General features: G+C 39.4%; 1 protein-coding gene across 3 annotated transcripts in view; it reads left to right on the top strand.

Annotated features, from left to right (window-relative positions):
* tmcc1a (transmembrane and coiled-coil domain family 1a) overlaps positions 1 to 22,500 on the top strand; it is a 47,164-nt gene that overhangs the window by 8,560 nt on the left and 16,104 nt on the right. Inside the window, exons 1-3 of one of the 3 annotated variants that reach the window (XM_079638334.1) lie at positions 4,446 to 4,886; positions 19,019 to 19,252; positions 22,399 to 22,500. The exon at positions 22,399 to 22,500 is cut by the window's right edge and continues 530 nt beyond it. In XM_079638334.1, the coding sequence (XP_079494460.1) occupies positions 4,812 to 4,886; positions 19,019 to 19,252; positions 22,399 to 22,500 (411 nt within the window). In that variant the 5' untranslated portion in view covers positions 4,446 to 4,811. Of the gene's footprint in view, positions 1 to 4,445; positions 4,887 to 16,560; positions 16,728 to 19,018; positions 19,253 to 22,398 lie in introns of those variants that run through there. The other 2 variants (XM_079638335.1, XM_079638336.1) reach the window with 2 other exon arrangements.

Genomic DNA, 22,500 nt, shown 5'->3' on the forward strand with positions numbered 1-22,500 from the left:
GTGTGTGTTAGCTCTGAGAAAAGCTTGTTTACACATGGCATTTTGATATTCCCCTATGCACTGCAATGACACTCAGACATATTTAAATGTGACTTAAGTGTGTAAAGACCTGCAGACTCGTTCTTCCATCGGCTGATGAGTGTGTGTGTGAGCGAGTGACTTGTTCTTCCATCGGCTGATGAGTGTGTGTGTGAGCGAGTGACTTGTTCTTCCATCGGCTGAACGGTTTTATTTGTAGGCATATCTGTGTTTCCTCGCCGCAGACGTGCAGTGTAAGTGTGTCCCTGCTATCAGTTTTGCTTTAATGGCTCTAACCAGGAAATGTTGCATGTTATTTTACTGATCTTTGCATGACTGCTTTATTTTAGCTCGGGATGTTCTGTATTCTACTGAGAACATTACATGTTTCTGCTTAAAATAGTCTAATCCCTGAGACGTGACCGCAGAATATTCCATAACAACTCTAGATCCAGAAACACACCAGACATTGTTTTGGTTAATGCTGTAAATCTAGATGAAGATAATAACAGTAGAGTGAATCTCACTATACACATCTGATGAGTGTGTGTGTGTGTGTGTGTGTGTGTGTGTGTGTGTGTGTGTGTGTAATGCTTGAGTCATTAACTGGTCCAATCTCGAATGAAGACTCAAACAAAGAGTGATGTTATGTAAGAATGCACTCTGATAACCTGAACACACACACACACACACAGACACACACAGACACACACACACAAGCACACACAAGCGCACGCACACACACACTCATTCTGGATCTTTCTGGCCTGTGTTCAGTCTTCAGTCTGTCCAGCTCATGCACGACACATGCAGATCTCCCTGTAATTCAAATCTCTAAACGGTGTTTTATTAAAAATGTAAAAATGTAGACAGTTTTCTGTGAGGGAGTTTAGGGGATAGAACATATGATTAATCTCAGTATAAAACCAGTACGCTTATGTAAAGTTCTCATGATGATGATATTGATGATGTGTGTGTGTGTGTGTGTGTGTGTGTGTGTGTGCGTGTGTGTGTGTGCGTGTGTGTGTGTGTCCTAGAGTTGTTCAGAATGAACTGGTTCTGCAAGTGAGAAGAAACATAAATACCCGCAGCTCATGACATCATCTGTTACATGAATAATGCAATCTGTTTGTTAATGCGGGAAATGTTTATGGAATGTGGTGTGTGTGTGTATGTGTGTGTGTGTGTGTGCGCGTGCGGTCGTGCGTGTGTGTGCATGTGTACACTTACTGTTTGTATTGATAGTGTTAATGGGGTCATGGATTTTTTACAATTATTTTAATGTCCTTGAGGTTCACTTATAATGTTAATAGTTTTTTTTACACAAATATATGTATATATAACCCTCTATGCACACCTTGGCAATAGAATCACCATTGGCTAGCACATTTTTTTGGTACGTCAAACACAGGTACTGTTACGAACTGCTCCGAGACACGAAGGTTGAGATCCAAATGCAGCTTTAATTAAGGGGCAATAATCAATCCAGACACGTAATCCAAACAACAGGCAATAGGTCAAAACACAGGCAGTCCAAACAAACAAACAAACAAACAAATCAGGCAGGGGGGATGGCTGACGCGAAACTGACGTTCCAAAGCTTTTCGAGATCCCGAAGCGCAGATGTTTCGAAACACTGATTCGAAGCGTGATTCAAAACACCCATGTCACATGACTACGCCTAAATGACGCTTCGGAGAGTTTCACAAGTGTTTCGACAGGTGGCATGGTCCGCCGAACCAGCGTTTGATTGACAGGGTCGGGAACAGACCAAACAATCGCACATCTGTATTAAAGAGCACCTATTATGCAAAATTCTGATAATGCAAAGGCAGGGCGAGACCATTGGGCGGCGCAGGCAGGGCAAGGAGCCTGGGAACGGCCTCTGGACTGAAAGCAGGCTTATGGACGCCTCCGGGCCTTGTGGGACGCAGGAAGCCCTCCTTCTCCTCCTCCGTCGCCGAAGACAAAGCGGCGCTGCAGCCTCTTCGGCCACTGGGGGCGCAACAGGGAGAGTGGACAGCTCTGGGACAACCAGGCCTGGGACCGCCAAAGTCGGGTCCTCCTGGATCACCGGAGTGTCAACCCCCGAAGTCGGGTCCTCCTGGACCACCGGAGTGTCAACCCCCGAAGTCGGGTCCTCCTGGACCACCGGACTTGAGTGAGCAACAGGAGCCCTCCTTCTCCTGCGCTTACAAGGGCGAGGTGATGTGGAGACAACCACCTCTGGGGAAACTGCAGCTTCTTTAAACACACCCGGGGGGGCTGCAGCAATCACGGGCGCCTCAGGATAGGTGGCAGATGAGGTGGACCCGCTCTTCCTCCTCCCTCTCCCCAAAGGGGTCATCGGAGGACTGGGGACGTGGCAGTATGGGAGGTGGACCAAGAGGTGGAAGGCCACAAACTGCCAGAAAGACAGTATCCCCAGCATTTCCATCTCCCAGGCGCTGACAGGCTCGTTCAGGCCGCTGTTAAAAATGTCTTTAAGCGCCGTGTTGTTAAAGGAACACTCCGACTTTTTGGGACTTTAGCCTATTCACCTTATAAGTCTGTTTGACGCACCCACCGCTAGCCTAGCTTAGCACAAAGACTGGATGTAAATGGTTGCAGCTAGCATACTAATCCAAATAAGTGACAAAATAACGCAAACATTTTCCTATTTACATGTTGTGATTTGTATAGTCACAGAGTGTACAAAAAACAAAGTCACATGAGACACAGACATATTTTAACCGTATAAATACTGGGAACTATATTCTCTGAAGGCGAAGCACTGCTACTTGGGCGGAGTGATAACCGCAGCACCTGAGACGCGCCGTGGTGAGGAGCAGAGAGTTCGTTCAGAGCGCGTCTCAGGTGCTGCGGTTATCACTCCGCCCAAGCAGCAGTGCTAGCGGTGGGTGCGTCAAACAGACTTATAGCGCGCACGGAGATGAAAAAGGTATGTGTGGACTTATCTAACTCTGGGGGATAAGGTGAATAGGCTAAAGTCCCAAAAAGTCGGAGTGTTCCTTTAAGGTTGAGCCCCTCCGCAGTGATGACAAACTGGTGGGCAAACTGTTTCACTGTAGACTCCCCTTGGCGAAGAGAAAAGAGCTTGCCGTAGCGCTCCATCGTCTGACGAGTGGAGGGGCAAGGGCTGAGAGATGGAAACAAGAAATTGCCCATTCTCTGCTGAGTCCTCTGAGGGCTGTTTCGTCCTGTCAGGGTTTGGGGTTGAGGAGATGAAGCGAGGACTCAATTACAGGAGAATGGGTTTTATTAATAAAAATAAACAAAACACAAACAAAAACTACCCCGAGGGGGAAAACAACACAGACACTAGGCTTGCCTTGACTTGACTTTGACAGCAGGGAAACACACGGTGTAGCCTACATACGACGACGAAACAGCACATGACTGAAAACACAAGCTGCGTGCTACACAGTACAACCTGTCACTCACATGAGATCAGCCAATAGCAAACCAATCATCCAATCATTTCCCTACAGGCACAATCAAGCCCCGCCCACATTTATTCCTGTTCCAGAAGCGTTTCACTCGATATACGATACAATCGAGAAGAAAAGACTAACTAAATTTCCCTTTCATAATAACTTTAAGGGTAATTATTTCGGAAGTGTAAACTTCATTTGTGCAACTAGTTAAAGAAAGTTGTGCTATGACTAACAAAACAATCTTACAGACTTAGACTGAAGGTGGAACTCAAATATGGAGTAATCGAGCATTTAGACACAATCCAGCAAAACACTTCAGCGTCAAATAACCCTTGAAAATCTAGTTTAAACATGTGCTGTGTTTCACTCACTGGACACAGTTCTCTCCCAATACACTGACTGGAGAGTCTGAATGAGGCCTAGAGTTATATAAGCCTTTTCTCACCTAAACCACAGATTCAGTACATTCTCTCTCTCTCTCCCTCTCTCTCTCTCTCTCCCTCTCTCTCTCTCTCTCTCGCCCTCTCTCTCTCTCTCTCTCTCGCCCTCTCTCTCTCTCTCTCTCGCCCTCTCTCTCTCTCTCGCCCTCTCTCTCTCGCCCTCTCTCTCTCTCTCTCTCCATTCAGAAGTTTTGGCAGTTTCTCGTCCAGCCCTCTTACGCACCCCATTAAACACACACACACACACACACACACACACACACACACACACACACACACACACACACACACACACACACACACACACACACACACACACACACACACACACACACACACACACACACACACACACAGTGTGGCTCAATACCTTTGTGTGCAGCAGTTGTGTGGAAATACAGTGTTTTGTATGAATTGTTTTGCAACTGAAAGCAAACCCAGTCATTAGCCTGGACACAGTGGATGGTTATGATCGCTGTCTGTGATTGGTTGAGGTTTGGTAGGTCAACATAACTCATTGGCTAAGCTCTTGAAACCCGTGAATGAATTCGCTCATTAGTTGTCCAACACTGTTTTGTTGGCCAAAAGATTCCAGCCGAGACAAAACCCTTCTCATGGGCTCTGGCTCTCTCTTGCACACTAAACCTTCACGCTGAGCTTTTGGGGATTTCTCTCCGCAAGATTCAGAACACTTGCTTTTTCAAACGCAGTGTTTCCATTGACATTTCAAAGTACTGTAAGAGTCCAGGCCTGAATTACTCTATTCCGCCTCAGTTTTAAGAACGTCTCTCTCTCTCATGGACAAGATATCATGTGCTGTTGTTGAAGCTGTTGATCCTATAATGGAATAGCAGAGATCCGTCCAGCTGCTCAAACCGAAGCTTTGACCCGAGTGAAGTCTTGTCAGACCGGCTCAATGATTTCTCCAATGGACGTCATTCTCAACCTGATAACGCCGGACTCCTCTCCATCCACCTCCCCGTCCAGCACCGTGAGTTCAGCGCGTTTTCACAAAACTTCTACATTTTGCAAAATCGGAGTATTGAAATGTGCATTAATACTCTTATGAAGTATGCCTGTGTTTGAGCAAACTGCAGTCGATCGATTTATTGGTTTTCATGTTGAAATGTTTTCACCCAAAAAGTCCAAATGCAGAATGTGTTTATGAATGGCAGCCTGACCTTAGCATATATTCAAATCAATATTGTGTATAATCATGTGATCTGCAATAGATTTGTATGAATGCTTTATTTGTTCATATTTTAGATCAAATTGTGATCTAAAAAAAAAAATCTGTGCCGTTCCAAACCTATGAATTTCTTTCTTCTGTAAAAGAACCCGTTAACAGGGAACGTTCTCTCAAAGTTATGAACCAAAGTTACTCCAGTAACATTAATCGAACGTTCTTTCAAAGTTATCTGGGGCCTCATTTATAAACGTTGCGTACGCACAAAAGAAGGCGTACGCCGCTCTCTACGCAATAATTGGTATTTATAAAAAGCAAACTTCACGGGAAAATGTGCGGTCCTTCACGCAAGCTCTGACCCAGGCGTACGCACACAAACGGGTGAGATGAGAAATGGCGACACCGTTGGCAGATGGAAGAAACACGTGAAAGTGTGTGAAACTGTAGACCGTTGTGTAAAAGAAATGGCAATACTGCCTCTCATAAATAACATGAAGACTTCACAAAACAAGTCTTACAATTAACAGCTACACAAACACCCGTTCATCGACTGCAGTGTAAAACAAACAAAATCAAATGAAAATTACAACAGAAATGCAAATTAACACATATTTGCAAAAAGAAAAGTGAAATATGTTCTGCAATAATATTGGCATGTTATGCAATTCATCCTCATAAATAATATGGTAAACAGAACGAAATAATGTTCAAAACTGATATTCTCGTCAATGTGTCCGTCTGGCGGAGCAGATAGATGCAATTAGATAGACAGACAGACAGATAGATAGATAGATAGATAGATAGATAGATAGATAGATAGACAGACAGACAGACAGACAGACAGACAGACAGACAGACAGACAGACAGACAGATGTATTAATTGTCCACTGGGGAAAGTTGTTTTCATAGTAAACATTTCTTCATCAGCTACGGAATCGTGGTATTCATGCATATGCCTTTAGTTTGTTGACGTATGTCTCAACCATTAAAAAAAACAAAAAAAAAAACATTTGCACTGAACTATTTCCCATTTCCACGTAGATTATAACCGACATCTGTAACTTGTCAGATGCAATTAAATGGATGGAAATAAAACTCCCCATCTCAATGCGTAATGACGCACCATGGCTGATCTTGTCAGACCATTTCTTTCTTATTTCGGCCACGGTCCGAGGTAATGTGAGGCTACAGCATTTACGGCGTCTGCAACCTTTTGCCCCTCAAGTGCCTTTTTGGCATTAGTAATGCCCACACTGTGCCCTCCAAACAACATTGTTCTCGTCTTTTCCACCTCGCCAATGATAACTTCTACTTCACATTGAGTGAAGTTAAGTTTTTTTGATTTCCTCTCTTTCTGTTTGCCATGATTTCGCAATCGATGAATATTAACTTGTGGGCGTTTCACGGACTATTTATGGGCAACTATGGGCGTGACATGAAGCCGCAAAAGCTGCGCTACATTTAGAGTTGATTGTGATTTATTAAGGGAAAACTGCGTAGAATGTGCGTGCGCACGGTTTTATAAATCCGAATATTTCTGTGCGTACGCACGTCCTATGTTTCATCCGTACGCCACTTCTGACGCAAATCCTACGCAAAGTTTTATAAATGAGGCCCCAGGTCTTTATAATAGAAACTTTAGTTGGGTTATTTTGATTAAGTAATAATACCTCGAAAAACACAGGTAACTTACTAAATTAAAGTTCATTGAAATTATGTGTTTTATATATATATATATATATATATATATATATATAAAATGTTAGGCCTATAAAATGTTAGGCCTATTAAAAGTATGTTTTTTAGCAAAAGCCGATAACTCCATGTTTCGTGTTTCAGTAACTAATTGGTATATGATATATTATAAAACACTCGGTTAATCTTTGTAACGTTAATCTCCTCATCAAACTTTATTGTTGTGATTAACTTACACGCAATACAGGGAGCTTTTCCCTCACCACTGTGCGCTGCTTTAGCGAGGAACCGTGAAAAACTTTCAGTTTTTATTTTCATTTTAAGTCCCGAAGAAGATATCACAGGTTCAAGTTCATCGAAATGATCTATCCTCGATCACTTTAGCTGAGGTTTGACGAAACTCGCCTCAGCTAGCGCGTCTTTTCGAAGTGACTAGCAGCCATGTCACCTGACCTGAATACTGCGCACTGATTCGCTAAAACATTTGATGGGAAATCGCTTTAGTGCCTGGTTACAAATCAGATATCTGATATCACTTTAAGTCCTTTGAACTATAACGAGTCTTTTAACTTATACTACTGTATGTTCTTAGTTTTTGTTTTTTTTAGTTAGTTAGTTAGTTAGTTAGCTTAGATAGTAGCATACAGCTATCCAAAATTATTAGAGATAACGTTTTTTTCACCATCTACGACATTTTTCTATAAAAAGAAATTCGATAACAAATATTATACAAGCATAATTCTGTTTAAGAATTATGACATGACATGCTTGTAATTAAAAAAAAAAGATGATAGTATGCCTTATTGCCAGAGCCCGTCTACGGAGAGCCTTGGCACTCCCTATTCAGCCCCATTGTATTGATTTTGGTTGCAGTTCCATAAGAATTCCACTGGGGGTGATCGCGAGCGAGTGCAGACTGAATGGGAGTCAATGGGGCTATACGGCTAAATGTGTCTCTTTCACCCGATTGCCGTTGAGAAATCTCAGATTTTATTGTAGGCTTTGCAAGTTCAACATAGGTTATAGGTCGGAAGTTGAATGAACCAGTACTTATGTCCTTTCGATTTCTTACAGGTGGGGCCGTTGTTGGCCGGAACATGCTAGCATTCTGCTAATAACATATATGTGATGTGACGTCATCACATTTTTGAACGCTTTTTTAGAGCAGATAAGTGAACTTAAAAATGCAATTTTCAGCTGAGTGTATTATCTTAGCCCCCCCCCCCCCTTTCGAATACATATCCAAGCGCCCCCGCATGGATAGGGACGTGTTACTGCAACCAATCCAGAACCCGGAAGTAAGCAGAGAGTGCCAATTCTCTTCCTATTAGACATTCTCTGTTATTGCCACAGACAGTATATAAGATGGACACAGCGACCCCATAGACTTCAACGGAGAAAAGTGAAGCCCATTTGAAGCACTCACTTCCTGATCGCCAGGCGAACTGCGCAGGATCAAACTGAGCTTGAACACGTGAGCAACGTGTCTGACAGCTGTCAGTCTTCTAGTAGCTGTGCGGAGAGAAATCTGAATCATTCCCTTCCGAATCTCGCAGAGACGGAGAGCGTGAGCATTAGCTGTCCATGAGCTAGCAGCAGGATCAACTTTATCACTCTGTGTGGGCTACTCCCTTCACTTTATCGGACTTTATGCCTCCACGTCCCCACGATTACCTGCGAGCTTCTCCGCCGGTCTATACGGTAATTTCTCTACAGTGCGACAGAGAGTCGCGTGAGTTATGACGCAATCGTTAGCCTATTTTTACAAAAACGGCTTCTACGGGGCAATAACGTAAGGTACAAGGTAATGGAGCCTTTTATACATTGTCGAGTTTCTTTAGAAATAAATAATGGACAAATGGAGTCTTTGGACGCCTCAGATGTGAAGTTATTCGCTGTCAAAGTGACGCAAAAATGAATGGGAGTCAATGGAATGCTAACAGCAGGTGAAGTTCTGCTACAATGGCGGCGCCCGCGGAGGCTTCAGTTTCCGGCGGATGGATTACCCCCTTGGTTATTGCTAAATACCAATGAACAATGTTGCAAAACATACATAAAAATGCATATATTTTTTTCACTTTAACCATATAAATAATCAGGATAAAAATAATACATTAATTAAAGTTTGTTTGATTACATAAGAATCGCGAGAACAGCTTTAGAATAGAGCAGGCATATTACTGGGGTCCTAAGCTGGACTCAGCACTTCACCAGAGCGGCTTTTGTGACAAAACGTGTTTACGGTTCAGAACGTGCTGTGGAGAATAACGCACGCCATACCTTCATGGGAACATAAAAAACGGTCCTAAAAAACGGTTTGTTCCAGACAGTGCTTAATTCGAGATATATCCAGCTGCAGACCCGCAGCACCACCAGTTTCAGAACCCCAGCGCCAGAACCCCAGCGCCAGAACCGGAAGTGAGGGGCGGAGTTATTTACAATGAGACAAGCATGTAAACGATGACAGAATTTTCACTAATTTGAAGAATGTTAACCCTTTCACACGTAAGTTTAAAATATTCTAATTCACCTTTGGCTAAGCCCCGCCCCCCTTAGTTACTGTTGCTACCTCCGACAACTTCATATGCGCTCTGGTTTGGCATCAACATGGCTTATGCTGTGACGGCTCTTCCTGCTGAAATTTTATCAAACTTTTATAAAGCAGCAAATAAAGTGTCCGATAGAAGTAGGCAAACGTGTCTGCAGTGTGCGTTTGAAGGCTTTATTCAAGACATACGGTGAAACGCGAGCAACAACAAGGCATCCAAATACAGGCAAAAGCATAACGGTCACAGTCAAAAAATGAACACAGCATATACTAATCGAGACGGAGGCTGTTACTCACAATATCAGGAGAAACACTGTTCATGCAAAACTGGGTAGGTCTCTATTCACTTCTATAATCGTTATTATTTACAAAGCAAACGGACTACGCGAGTATAAAGCTGTATTTATTAGCAGCGTGTGCTGCTAGCGTATCAACAATTAGGGCAGAGAACCGAAATCATAAATCTAAACCAGCATAAAACTGTCTAACTATCACAGTAAGGTTAAAAGCTAAATGTATCTTAGAGCACAAAAGTGAGCTTGTTGATCTTGAGGGGTTTCGCTGACTGTGAGGACGTCCACACAGTTTAATCCAAAGACGACACTTGTCAGTATTTAACTTCGGTTTTGGGAAGGGGAAAAAACGGACACCCACTCCAACCTCTCTGGGAAACGCGTATCTGTGTTACAAATGCCCCCGGCACAACGTTTAACCATATTTTTTATAAAACGACGACGTAATAGCCTGCTGAGACCAAAAATATGAGCCTCCTGCGTTGAAGTCAATGGAGCGCCGTGAAAATGTGTCGGACCCTCTGTGGGAGCTCGTTCTTCGCTGCGCTGTGATTGGTCAATCTACATTCTAGGGCGTGGCTTAGCCAAAGGCGAATTGACCCCCCCCCCCAGCGTGAGTTTTTCAAGGCGACCGTTATTTCGAATCTGTCACTTTATGGTTTCCAAGGTGACGCGTCACTGCTTGTCACGTGACACAGCGCAACCACAACACAGCGCTGAATGAATGATGATCTGCTTTTATGTAATTTTTCCTTTTTTATTCTAAATATTCATTACTTTAACTTACATATTTGTTGAGTCTCTTTTCTGTCTCTGCTTACTGAAAAAGGTGTATACATTTGATAAGCTACCATTGACTAAACATTGAGGATTAGTCTACAATAACTACAAATTAATTTAATATATATTCCTTCCGGAGATTCCCGAATGTTTTGTTCAAATATTTGACTTGCTGTATCCGCATTATAATATAGGATCTACAGATGTACACTACTCTGCATTGTGAAAAGCCAGTGTCAAGGTCCAGCACACTTCTGAATGATTGGTGACAGTTTTCATAATTACTTTAACAATGGTATGTATCACTTTACAATAGTTTGTGGCATTTTCTCTCATGCTAGTTTACAACTATTTGAAATACCTGATTGGTAAGTGTCAATTTGTGGTGCACAAACAACATACTCCTGCTTGTAAGTAGTACCACTTTAATAAGAACATTTTACTAAAATAGCTAAATAGTTTCTATATTCTTGTATAGTTACAAATGACAGCTTAACTGTCCTATATACAAATAGAAATAAATGTGTTATCATAACAACTGTATTTACAATATGTAGGTAAATACATTGTAAAAATTATTATAAAAAAAGAACCATAGTAAATATAAATGCATACAACGGACCACGATATTAAAAATATGGTGAAGCCCAATGTTTCTGTACCTTAATGTATCATTATAACATACGTATAAAGTATGACGTTTCGTGTGTAATAAAAGTATACCGTTTCGTGTCTAAGCAAATTACGCTCCAAAACGCGTTACTCGGTTTAGAACGTAAGCTCCGCACCTCACTTCCGGTTCTGGCGCTGGTGTTAGAACGTAAGCTCCGCCCCTACTTCCGGTTCTGGCGCTGGGGTTCTGAAACTGGTGGTGCTGCGGGTCTGCAGCTGGATACTATAGGTTAATTCTGATTGGCCAAAAGCTGTTTATTCACGATAAAACACATGACCGCTTCACCCAACGGTTCACTACACAACACCCCTAACAACCACTCTTAGCAACGTAAACAAATGTTTCTCATTGATATTGTTCATTAAAAGCTTAGAGTATTGTGAGAGATCGAGTAAGTGAGTGTACCTGCATTATTGCATTTTCCTTCAGGTCAGTCCTGACTACATTCGTAATAAATAATCCGTTTGAATGTCCGCAGTCTTGACGTTTTCCGTTCTCTGACACACACTAGTCATTTGCGTCTTGCTTGATGATTCTCAAAACAAGTTCCAGTCCTTTCAATATAAAAGTCTTCTCTACTGACTGAAGACCGTCTTCGCCGCCATCTAATGGAGAAATAATGTATGTAACTTATGTTGCTGTTCACGGTCAGGGACTAGTTTTTCCAGCGGAAGGAAGGCTTTTAGTGATTTTTTGTGATTTTCCATATTTTCTCGTACCTTATTTACAACACATTTTTGTTCGCTGGGAATGGTTCTCATAATGTTCAAGCAGCTCTTTTCTATGAAAGTGAACGATGACTGTATCACAACTGTTGCTCTGTATGACTTCTGCTCAGTCTTCTGAAGTCATACGATAGTTTTGTGAAAAATAGACCAAAATTTAATCCATTATTTACTGAAAATCTTCCCCTCTGTTGTGACTCACACATCTCATTCCTAATCACAGATTTAAAAAGGTGATTAAATTAGCTGTGCATTTCCACGTCGTACACGGTTGGAGTAAATTATTACAAAATTTGCAAGAATTTCAGACACATTGATGTGAATCTTATTTATAGCTTATAAGAGACTTTCGCAAGTGCTGTTTTACACAATTACTCGTGAGAGGTTCTCTTGTAGTTCCTGACCCAAGATAACAGGAACATCACCAGTTTCACAACATTAATATTAGCAATGGCAACACTTGTGTATGCAACACATGGCATTGGCAATAATGGCATAAAGGGTTGTGTGTGTGTGTGTGTGTGTGTGTGTGTGTGTGTGTGTGTGTGTGTGTGTGTGTGTGTGTGTGTGTGTGTGTGTGTGTGTGTGTGTGTGTGTGTGTGTGTGTGAGAACACAGTGTAACACGTCCCGTTATGTAATTGTCCACTGATGATGAATAAGGCATTGTTAGTGGCACCAGTCTCCCTTAAAGCAACAGTAAAGAGGATTTCCACCTTCCTCAAACTGGCCTTTGTGTAAATATGAAGGGCTTAGACTGGCATAGTGAACCAGATAAAGCAACAAGAAGAGAAATGTAGAAAAGAAAAAAAAGAAAAGAAAGAGAAAAGAAAAGGCACAAGTAATCTGATATCTCCATTGTGTAATTTTCTATGACATGTTTGTGATTAGTGGATTATGTTTGCTATAGAAACTTTTTTTAAATGAAAACCTTTTTAAAATTGACTTTATAAGGACTGAATAAGGATTTTTTTACATACAGCATTTAAAAATAGCATTTTCTATGAAAATAAATTAGTTAGTAGTTTAGTATTTAGTATAACTTTAAATACATGATTATTCCATTTAAAATTTTAGACAATAGATCTTATTAATTTTCAGTCCTCTAATTTCCATGACCGTATATGAACATCGATGTTCTCACTAATTACCATATATGCATAATATATGCATTGATCCGAAGGCAAATTGAGTGACAGCTTCTGATACGAGACACATAGAAGTGTGATTATTGATTACTGACACCAGATCACATCACTCAGACAGTTTTACTCGCATAAATCCATTATAAAGGAGGCTTATGTCAATCAGGTGTTCATCTATTTAAACATGCACGTGTGTGGTGCCTTGACATGCTGCCTATATAGACAGCTCACTGGTTTAGAGGGAGTTGTGAAGAGTGGAAACCAGTTGTGAGGCCCTGTGTCGTCTCAGTGTGTTTAGTCTACAGTTTTATGAGTAGCCTACTGTGACTTCAGACACACTTCTTTCGTCACGTGTTTTTCACCGACTATTTAGGGAACACTCTAAAAAATGCTGGGTTGTTTTAACCCAATTTTGGGTCAATTATGGACAAACCCAAACGTTGGATCAAAAATGCAATTTAAAAATGTAACCCAATGGCTGGGTTTGTCCATATTTGACCCAAAATTGGGTTAAAACAACCCAGCTTTTTTTAGAGTGAAGTATGCGATTTTGGACCACGCCATTGATTCATCTGGTAATGAAGTATTTACTGTATGAGTGAGTCACTAAATCATTAATTCAAACCGAATGAAACATTTCAAATTAATTAAACATTTTAAATAGACTGCAGAAATTAACATTTAGTCTAAATGACGTTATTTGGTCTAGTTCACTCTAAAAAATGCTGGGTTGCTTTAACCCAATTTTGGGTCAAACATGGACAAACCCAAACATTGGATTTAAAATGCAATTTAAAAATTTAACCCAACGGCTGGGTTTGTCCATATTTGACCCAAACTTGGGTTAAAACAACCCAGCATTTTTTAGAGCGTTGTCTGTTCAGAATCAAAACAATATTCACTAGTCTTAAGAAGTGTTTTATCACAAAATATAGGAATGATTAAAAAAAAATATGTATTCAGCATAAGGTTCAGTCAGCCAGACATGATCATAAATATGATTTCCTGCAGGGTTTTCTCATGACCGTCTGATTGTACATCACTCATTACATAATACCGCCTATTATGAATTTGATCTAATTGATCGAATTGTATGCTTTAATTTGTTTGTGTGCTTGTGATGGGCTTAATGGCTCCAGAACTGGTAGAACTGGTCAGTGGTTGTCACGTGATCACCTCGAGAACCAGACGGGCCGGGATTATATCAGAGCGAGATTCCTCCTGGACTGTAAACACACACGTGTTGAAATCGGATGCTGTCTGGTTCATTCAGTATCATATCTTGTGGCAATATAAGCTTAAAGGATAATTCCGGTATTTAACACCTTGAGTCTATATTGTAGTTTGTTTTGGATGAACAAGAGTGGTGGACAACATTTTTTTGACAATGGTTCCTCTCTCGAGTTTTTGACTATAATATAATTGGCCATGGATCCATTTAACATTGGAGTCAATGGGCATGTCCGAAAATGTCATTAAAACAGCCAATAATGTTCGTTTACAAAACTGTTAAACTCACCGAGTGGTTAGTGGTGTTCGTTGATGATTATAAACAATATATCGTCGCAATATATGATTCCAATCCGTTTATTTTGCTATAGTGGAACTATTTTTTCAACAATGGGATTTTACAAAATGACGAATAAAACACGACAGAAACTGTATTTCGCAACACTTTTTGTTTCTGGAACATCAACTAACATCACTAATCACTCGGTGAGTTGCACAGTTTTGTAAACGAACATTATTGGCTGTTTTAATGACATTTTCGGACATGACCATTGACTCCAATGTTAAATGGGTCCATGGCCAATTCTTTTAGTCAAAAACTCGAGAGAGGAACCATTGTCAAAAAAATGTTGTCCACCACTCTTGTTCATCCAAAACAAACTACAATATAGACTCAAGGTGTTAAATACCGGAATTATCCTTTAATGCAATGCAACTTTGTTGTTGTTTTTTGAAAATGTCTCTGCACTAGATTATTTTTTGATTGCTTTATTATAACTTTATTATATTATTATTATTATTATTATGTGTTATGTTATAATGTGGTGCATTGGCTAATTCAGGTACAAAACAACAGCAACAACCAAACATTGTTAAAATAGCTTAATGCTCTTTTTCATTCATAACTTTTTTTTCTTTTTCTTTTTTGCCATGCAGATGTTAATGTATTTCTGGTTCTCCATAAGGCGACCGATTACACAGTGTTGAAATTGCAGACAGTTTAACATTTTTAGTTTTCCTATATTCATTATTTGGTAACTCTACATAAAGCCTTTATGTGTAATGCATTATAAAAATGCAGTCATTTGTAATGCACCTTATAATGCATTGTATGGTCTCGTGAATAATTGTAACTACAGTAATAAAACATTATAATACATATCTAGTCATTGAACACCTTTAATGCATTAAAACACACGCAAACAACCAATTTTTAGAATCTGAAAATATTATAATCCATGTTAACTTTGGTTACACTTATTTATGAAAATATATGCATTGGATTGTACATTATGAATAACTTTATAATGCATTATACATCAGTGCTTTAAGTATCCATTATTTCTATAATGAATTTATAATCTCCTACAATTAATATACACTGTTCTAGCTGCTAAAATCCACTTTAAGATAAATATTGCTCATGTGTAGATAAATAAATTACAAATCAAATGGAAAAGGATGACAAACATTAAATTAAACCTCATCAATAGTTTCACTAATTTTGTGTTCAGGAATCTGTCACATTTCTTGATTTGAGAAGTGAGTCTGTGAAGTAAAACTTAGTGATAGTTCTTCTGAATGATGTGTTCAATTTGTTCAGTTGTTCACATTGAATAAATTAATCTATGCAAAATTATTCGACATCGCAACAGTAATAATCACATAAAACCCCTAAGAATAGCCTACATTAAATGACATGGGCAGTGTTGACATTGCAGTCAATTAAAAAAGTTCAGTTTTTCTATTTTCACTATTTAGTAACACTTTACTTAAAGCCTTTATATATAATGCATTATAAAAGTATACTTTACAAATACAATTGAAAAGTAAAGTAGATTATACCTCATCATCAAAAGTTTCAGCAAATTTCTTTCAGGAATCTGTCAAAAAAAAAATATTTGAAAAGTAGCTAAGTCAAGTAAAACTTTTTATTATTATTATTTAATTGAAATAAAAATGAAAATACCACTAGAGAAATAAATACAGAGTCATACAACAAAACACTTTAATCTACAAAAAAATAAGATGGTAAGTAAAACTTAGTGATAGTTCTGAATGATTCGTTCAATTTCTTCAGGTGTTCACATTGAATAAATGGATCTGTGTACAATTATTGGATATCGCAACAGTAATAATCACAGTAATAGGCTACCCTAAGAAAGAATACATTAAAATACGGATTCGGAAACCTGCACATGGTCTCTATAATTCAAGAATCAAATTCGGCAGGATTCAAACGAGTCACTAAAGAGAATCGATTCTGATAACGATTCGTTCGCGAGCGCAATAGGGATGATGTCATGTTTAAAGCTCCACGCTGGTTCGAGGCGGTGGGAGGGGCTTAATCTATCCGTTCACCGGTGGGAGGAGCTTAGTCCGCCAGTTCAGCCGCCAGTGGCACTTCAAAACCAGTTTGGGGAGTTCCTGAGAGAGGAACCGGCGGAGCGGCGTGTTTCCCGCAGAACTCACTCGACTCTTCAAATGAAGCGGTGTTTTCGCTCGAGCTCGCTCAGAGAATGCACTGGGATCAGCTGTTGCGCGCGAGCAACGGGGAGGTGAGAGGACACACACATATCATCTTCAGACATGTTGTATTAATAGGCGAGAGTTGAGAGAACACACTGAGCCGCTCATTAGACCGCCGGGGAATGTAAAGTTTTGACGCTTTATCTGACAGCACAGGATGTTGTGGTGAGGTCATGAGTGATTGCCATTGATTCGTCATGCTGCACCTGTGTGTGTGTGTGTGTGTGTGTGTGTGTGTGTGTGTGTGTGTGTGTGTGTGTGTGTGTGTGTTGTCTTTGTTTCCGTCAACTTGACTTGAGTAATATCAAAACTACTGAAATGTGTCATTTCATAACATGCAAATAACCTTAACCTTTAATACAAAAAGTTACATTTCCGTGGTTTTATATTAAAATATTGGTAACACTTTACAATAAGGTTAATTAGTTAACATGAACTAAGAATGAGCAATACTTCTACAGCATTTATTAATCTTAGTTCATATTCATTTCACCATTTATTAATACGTTATTAAAATCAAAGGTGGTATTTGTTAACATTAGTTGATGCACTGTGAACTAACATGAACAAACAATGAACAGCTGGATTTTTATTAACTAACATTAACAAAGATTAATAAATTGTGTAACAAATGTATTACTCATTGTTAGTTCATGTTTGTTAATAATGTTAAGCAATGAACCTTACTGTAAAGTGTTACCAAAATATTCAATAATTATTGCATACTTGCGTCAAATCAGTAATTAATGAACATTCAAAAAGGTAGAAATGCGGTTCTGATGTTTTCACACTCCTCTAGCTGAACCCCTGGATTTATGTTGATTAACAGAGTCATTATTACTCATATATATGATCAGATCTGGACTATATGATCAGACAGGCTTTCTGAGCGTTCCTGGCCTCAATATTCAGCTCATTCTGTCTAAAGCGATTGTCAAACTATGAGGTCGACACATCCTGTACATCCTGTACTGAACAGTGTTTATGTTAGATGGGTATCTTTACTTTTTTTTTTAATGGGAAAAAAGAGAAAAAAACCTACAAACTTGTGTTTACCTGAAACACAAACTTGCCATAAAATACAGTTTCCAGTTATTTGAATGTTTATGTAGTTTAGAAAGATATATATATATAAATGTGGATAATATATATATATATAGATATAAATACGTGTGTGTGTTTGTATGTATGCTGCTGTATAAATGTTTGTGTGTATATAGTGTGTGTGTGTTTGCATACATGTTTGAATATATATATATATATATATATATATATATTGTGTGTTTGTATACATGTTTGAAAAAAAATTAATATATATATATATTCAAACATGTATACAAACACACACACACAAACACACACACACTAATATATATATATATATATATATATATATATTAGTGTGTGTGTTGTTTGTATACATGTTTGAATATATATATTTATATTAATTTTTTTTCAAACATGTATACAAACACACAATATATATATATATATATATATATATATATATATATACAAACATGTATACAACAAACACACACACACACACACACACACACACATATATATCTATACACACACACAAACATGTATACAGCAGCATACATACAAACACACACACTATATATATATATATGTGTGTGTGTGTGTGTTTGTATACATGTTTGAATATATATATATATATATATTTTAAAAAAAAATCTTCAAACATGTATACAAACACACACTATATATATATATATTAGTGCCGGCAAGTCGATTATAAACGTATCTAACATAAATGTTTGGGCCAAAATGATTAGAACAGAAAGATTTCTGTAATGTTTTTAAAAGAAGTCTCTTTGCTCACCAAGGCTTTATTTATTTGATCAAAAATACAGGAAAAAAAGTAATATTGTGATTTTTTTTAATTTTTTTTTTATTATTTAAAATAACTGTTTTCTATTTGAATATATTTTAAAATGCAATTTATTCCTGTGTTGGTAAAGCTGAATTTCCAGCATCATTACTCCAGTCTTCAGTGTCACATGACCCTTCAGAAATCAGTGTAATATGATGATCTGATGCTCAAGACACATTTCTCATTATTATCAGTGTTGAAAACAGTCGTGTACAATAATCTGATGAATAGAAAGTAAAAAAAAACAGCTTTTATCTGAAATAGAAAGTGTAATTTTGGAGATTCGGTGACCTTAAGTAGCCTCGGTCTGCAGTTGCTGATTGCAGAAGCGATTGCTTCATTGTGTCAGCAAAAAGTCACGCACAGAGCCTTTCCCCAGAGCTGACGTCCTCCTCTTCCTCTTCCTGTGTGTTCCTGCAGATCGAGAGGCTGGAGGGCAGTGTCTCTCCGGCGGCGGCGTACGGGGCCGACGCGGAGGACTCCAGCCTCGACCCGCAGCGCACACGCCAGGCCATCGCTCAGCTGCAGCAGAAGATCCTGAAGCTCACGGAGCAGCTGCGCATCGAGCAGGCGTCCCGGGACGACAACGTGGCCGAGTACCTCAAACTCGCCAGCAATGCCAACGACAAGCAGCAGAGCACCCGCATCAAACAGGTCTGTGCCGCTTCTCATCGCATCTAGTGCACTGTTGTCACATGCTTTTTTATGTGTCTTCATAAATGTGTCTCTGGAAAATATCCACATTTTGTACCCCGATGGTTTCGCTACATAAGACCCGTATTCATCGTCTGGTGTCGTTTAAAGCCCGTTGAAGCGGCGCTGACACTGTCATCTGGACCTTGACCCGTTTGGTCGCCATTGACGTCCATTATATGGAGAAATGTGTTCATCAAAAACCTTCATTTCTTTTCCACTGAAGAAAGAAAGACATGGACATCTTGGATGACATCGGGAGAGTAAATTATCAGCAAAAGTTTTTTTTTAAGTGAACTAATCCTTTAACCCGCTTATACCATGTTCACTTGCCAAATAACACATTTTTAAAACATTAGTTTATATTTTAATTAGTTTTACAATCTAAATCTAACGGTTTTAGAACTCCTTTACTAGGTGTCCTACATCACTTTTTAATGGACACCCTGCAGCCAATCAGAATCGAGTATTCACTCAGAGTCCCAGACCATGGTATAAGTAATAAGCAATCAATAGAATAAAAGAGAGTCGTTTGCTGTAGGCTTTGAAAGGGGACTTCTGTTAAAGGGGTCATGACATGAGAAACCAAATTTGCCTTGATCTTCTGGTATATAAGAGGTCTTTGTACCATTAAAACGTCCTGCAAGTTTCATAGCTTAAGACTTCCTCCCCATTATAAACGAATCATTTATTTAAACAAGCTCTAAATACAGCTCGTTCTGGATCCATGGTAAGAAGTGACGTCACGGTACGAAGTGACGTACCAGTGTTTGCATATGACCGCCTCCGGCACAAGACAACTACGCTTAAAGCGCAAGGCAACTACGCTCATATCGTATCGTTGTCGTCCCCGCGCACTGCGCGCCTCACAAGTGTTCAGTCGACGGACAGCGAGTGGGTCTGTGTGTACAGGGAGATTACGATGCCGCAGATGTGCTGTTCCTGGCTGTGGACAAACAACATCTTTGAATACGCTGCGGAAGATCCAGTCGTCAGGGGAAAATGGATGCATTTTACTTTTTGCGGACGTCCCAGTCACGGCAGTGTTAGTTTAAGCGTTTGTTCTATACATTTGAAGGATGACTGTTTTGAGAACAAATCCCAAAATGATGCTGGCTTTGCCAGAAAACTGTTGCTCAAAGATAAGTCCGTGCCGACTATTCTGGGCTCAACAACGACGACGCAAACTGTAAGTAATGTGTTTAAAACTTTAAACTACTTTTTAAATACGCCGAATCCGCACAGGTTCTGGCTGGGGGCGTTAATAATTGATGCATAGGCACTGACGTTAGCCAATCATAACAGTGGGCGTTAACACTGAACTCTTAAAGGGGAAACACCCCCAAAACAGACTGTGTGAATCAGAGGATGAGAAACAGGGAAAAGGTCATAAATCACTACATTTGAAAAGTTTTTTGTAAAATAGTAATACTATAATTGCACCTAAGGGAACATAATAATAAAAATAAAAAAAACATGTCATGACCCCTTTAAATCAAATGATGTTTTATTAACAAGGTTCGGGAGGAGCAGGTTCAGATAATTAACACAAGTGGAGAGCACTCAGCAATCAATGGTAAGAGGTATATATACACTCAGCAGTCTCACCTCATTCCATTGACAGTTTTTGCTGCATCCCTCCACCACCCCTTCTCCACGCTTCTAGTCCTAAACACTTACATACGGGGGGAGTACTCTGGGTTCGGGCCGAACTCTGAGCTCGGAGCCCTGCCTCCGGACAGCACGCCAAATACGCATTAAAGGGCACCTATTATGACATTTAAAATGTTCCTAATGTTGTTTAGGGAGTCCCCAACAACAGTTTTACATGCATGCAATGACAAAAAACACTTTTGTTTTCGTATAATATGCATTTATTTTTACCTGATTTGCTCACCGACTCCCAAATGATTCGTTTAACGACTCGTTTTTCAAACCCCTCCTTTGCGCGATGCTAATCTGCGTTGATTGGTCAGATGACCCAGCAGTGTTTACAGAGATAATACTTATTTTTAACACGGAGTACAATGATGCTTTTATCAATTAAATCGTGTTATAATAATGATTATAGTCCACTGCTTTGTAGTTTGTAGTAAAAAACGAAAAATAAGATAAAGAATTTAATGTTATGTTAGCGAGCATAGCCCAGAGTTCATATTGTAAAAGCACAATCAGTCTTTGTTTGCGTTAGCCCGATGCATAAACATTGCATTTTTTTTTTTGTAAAAACGTTGTTACGTTACAGTTATTACTCTATTCTTTAAGACAACTCCGAAAACAACGACAAACACTTCACATCTCTCAATACAATTGCCATTGAAGACCTAGAAGCTAAACGGTGCTTACACAACAAACAAAATAATTATTAAGCATGCTACATAAAATATAAAAGCAAAAATTATTAATAACACTTACAGGCTGTGATACGGAGGAGGAAGCTGATGCAAATACACTTGGAACTGAACCTTCCTTCAATATCAGCCGTCTCGCGAATCTTTTGAGCCGCACTTCAGAACACAGCGTCTCGTCGCCGTGATGTTTCCCTGGCCTTGGAGCGCAATAAGTGGGCGTATCGTATTCAAATAACTTGACAAGTTGACGTCATCTAGTCAGAGAAAAAGCTTCGGTCTTCTAACGATTCATAAAAATTACTCAGAGTCGACTCTCACTTTTGAAAGACAATAACTTTATATACGGTGCACTTTCATATTTCAAACTTTGCAGGATGTTTTTGTTCACTTAGATCTATGTTACACACTACATGAAAGGTACATTTCAAAATTCCATAATAGGTGCCCTTTAAACCTTACCCCTTCAAATTATATGTAAGTGTGAACTCGTGAAATATCTCGCTTGGCATTGAACTTTGAGCTTTATAATTTTACAGGTATTGTTTTTTTTTTGTTTTTTTTTGATGGGACAGTGTTAATGAACGTACAATCGAAATTGACGTAAATACGACATTAAAAAGCAACAATAAACATTAAAAGCAACATTAAAACTAAAGCAACATTAAAACTAGAGATGTAAGTGTGATGGGGTCCCTCACTCTCCCTCCATTTTTTTAATCCTCATCCTTGTCTGTGTTTTGATTTTCGACTCCTCAGGTGTTCGAGAAGAAGAACCAGAAGTCGGCGGCGAGCATCGCGCAGCTTCAGCGTAAGCTCGAGCATTACCACCGGCGCCTGCGCGAGGCGGAGCACAGCGGC

The sequence above is a fragment of the Phoxinus phoxinus genome (assembly GCF_949152265.1).
Source record: "Phoxinus phoxinus genome assembly, chromosome: 15".
NCBI classification, from domain to species: domain Eukaryota; kingdom Metazoa; phylum Chordata; class Actinopteri; order Cypriniformes; family Leuciscidae; genus Phoxinus; species Phoxinus phoxinus.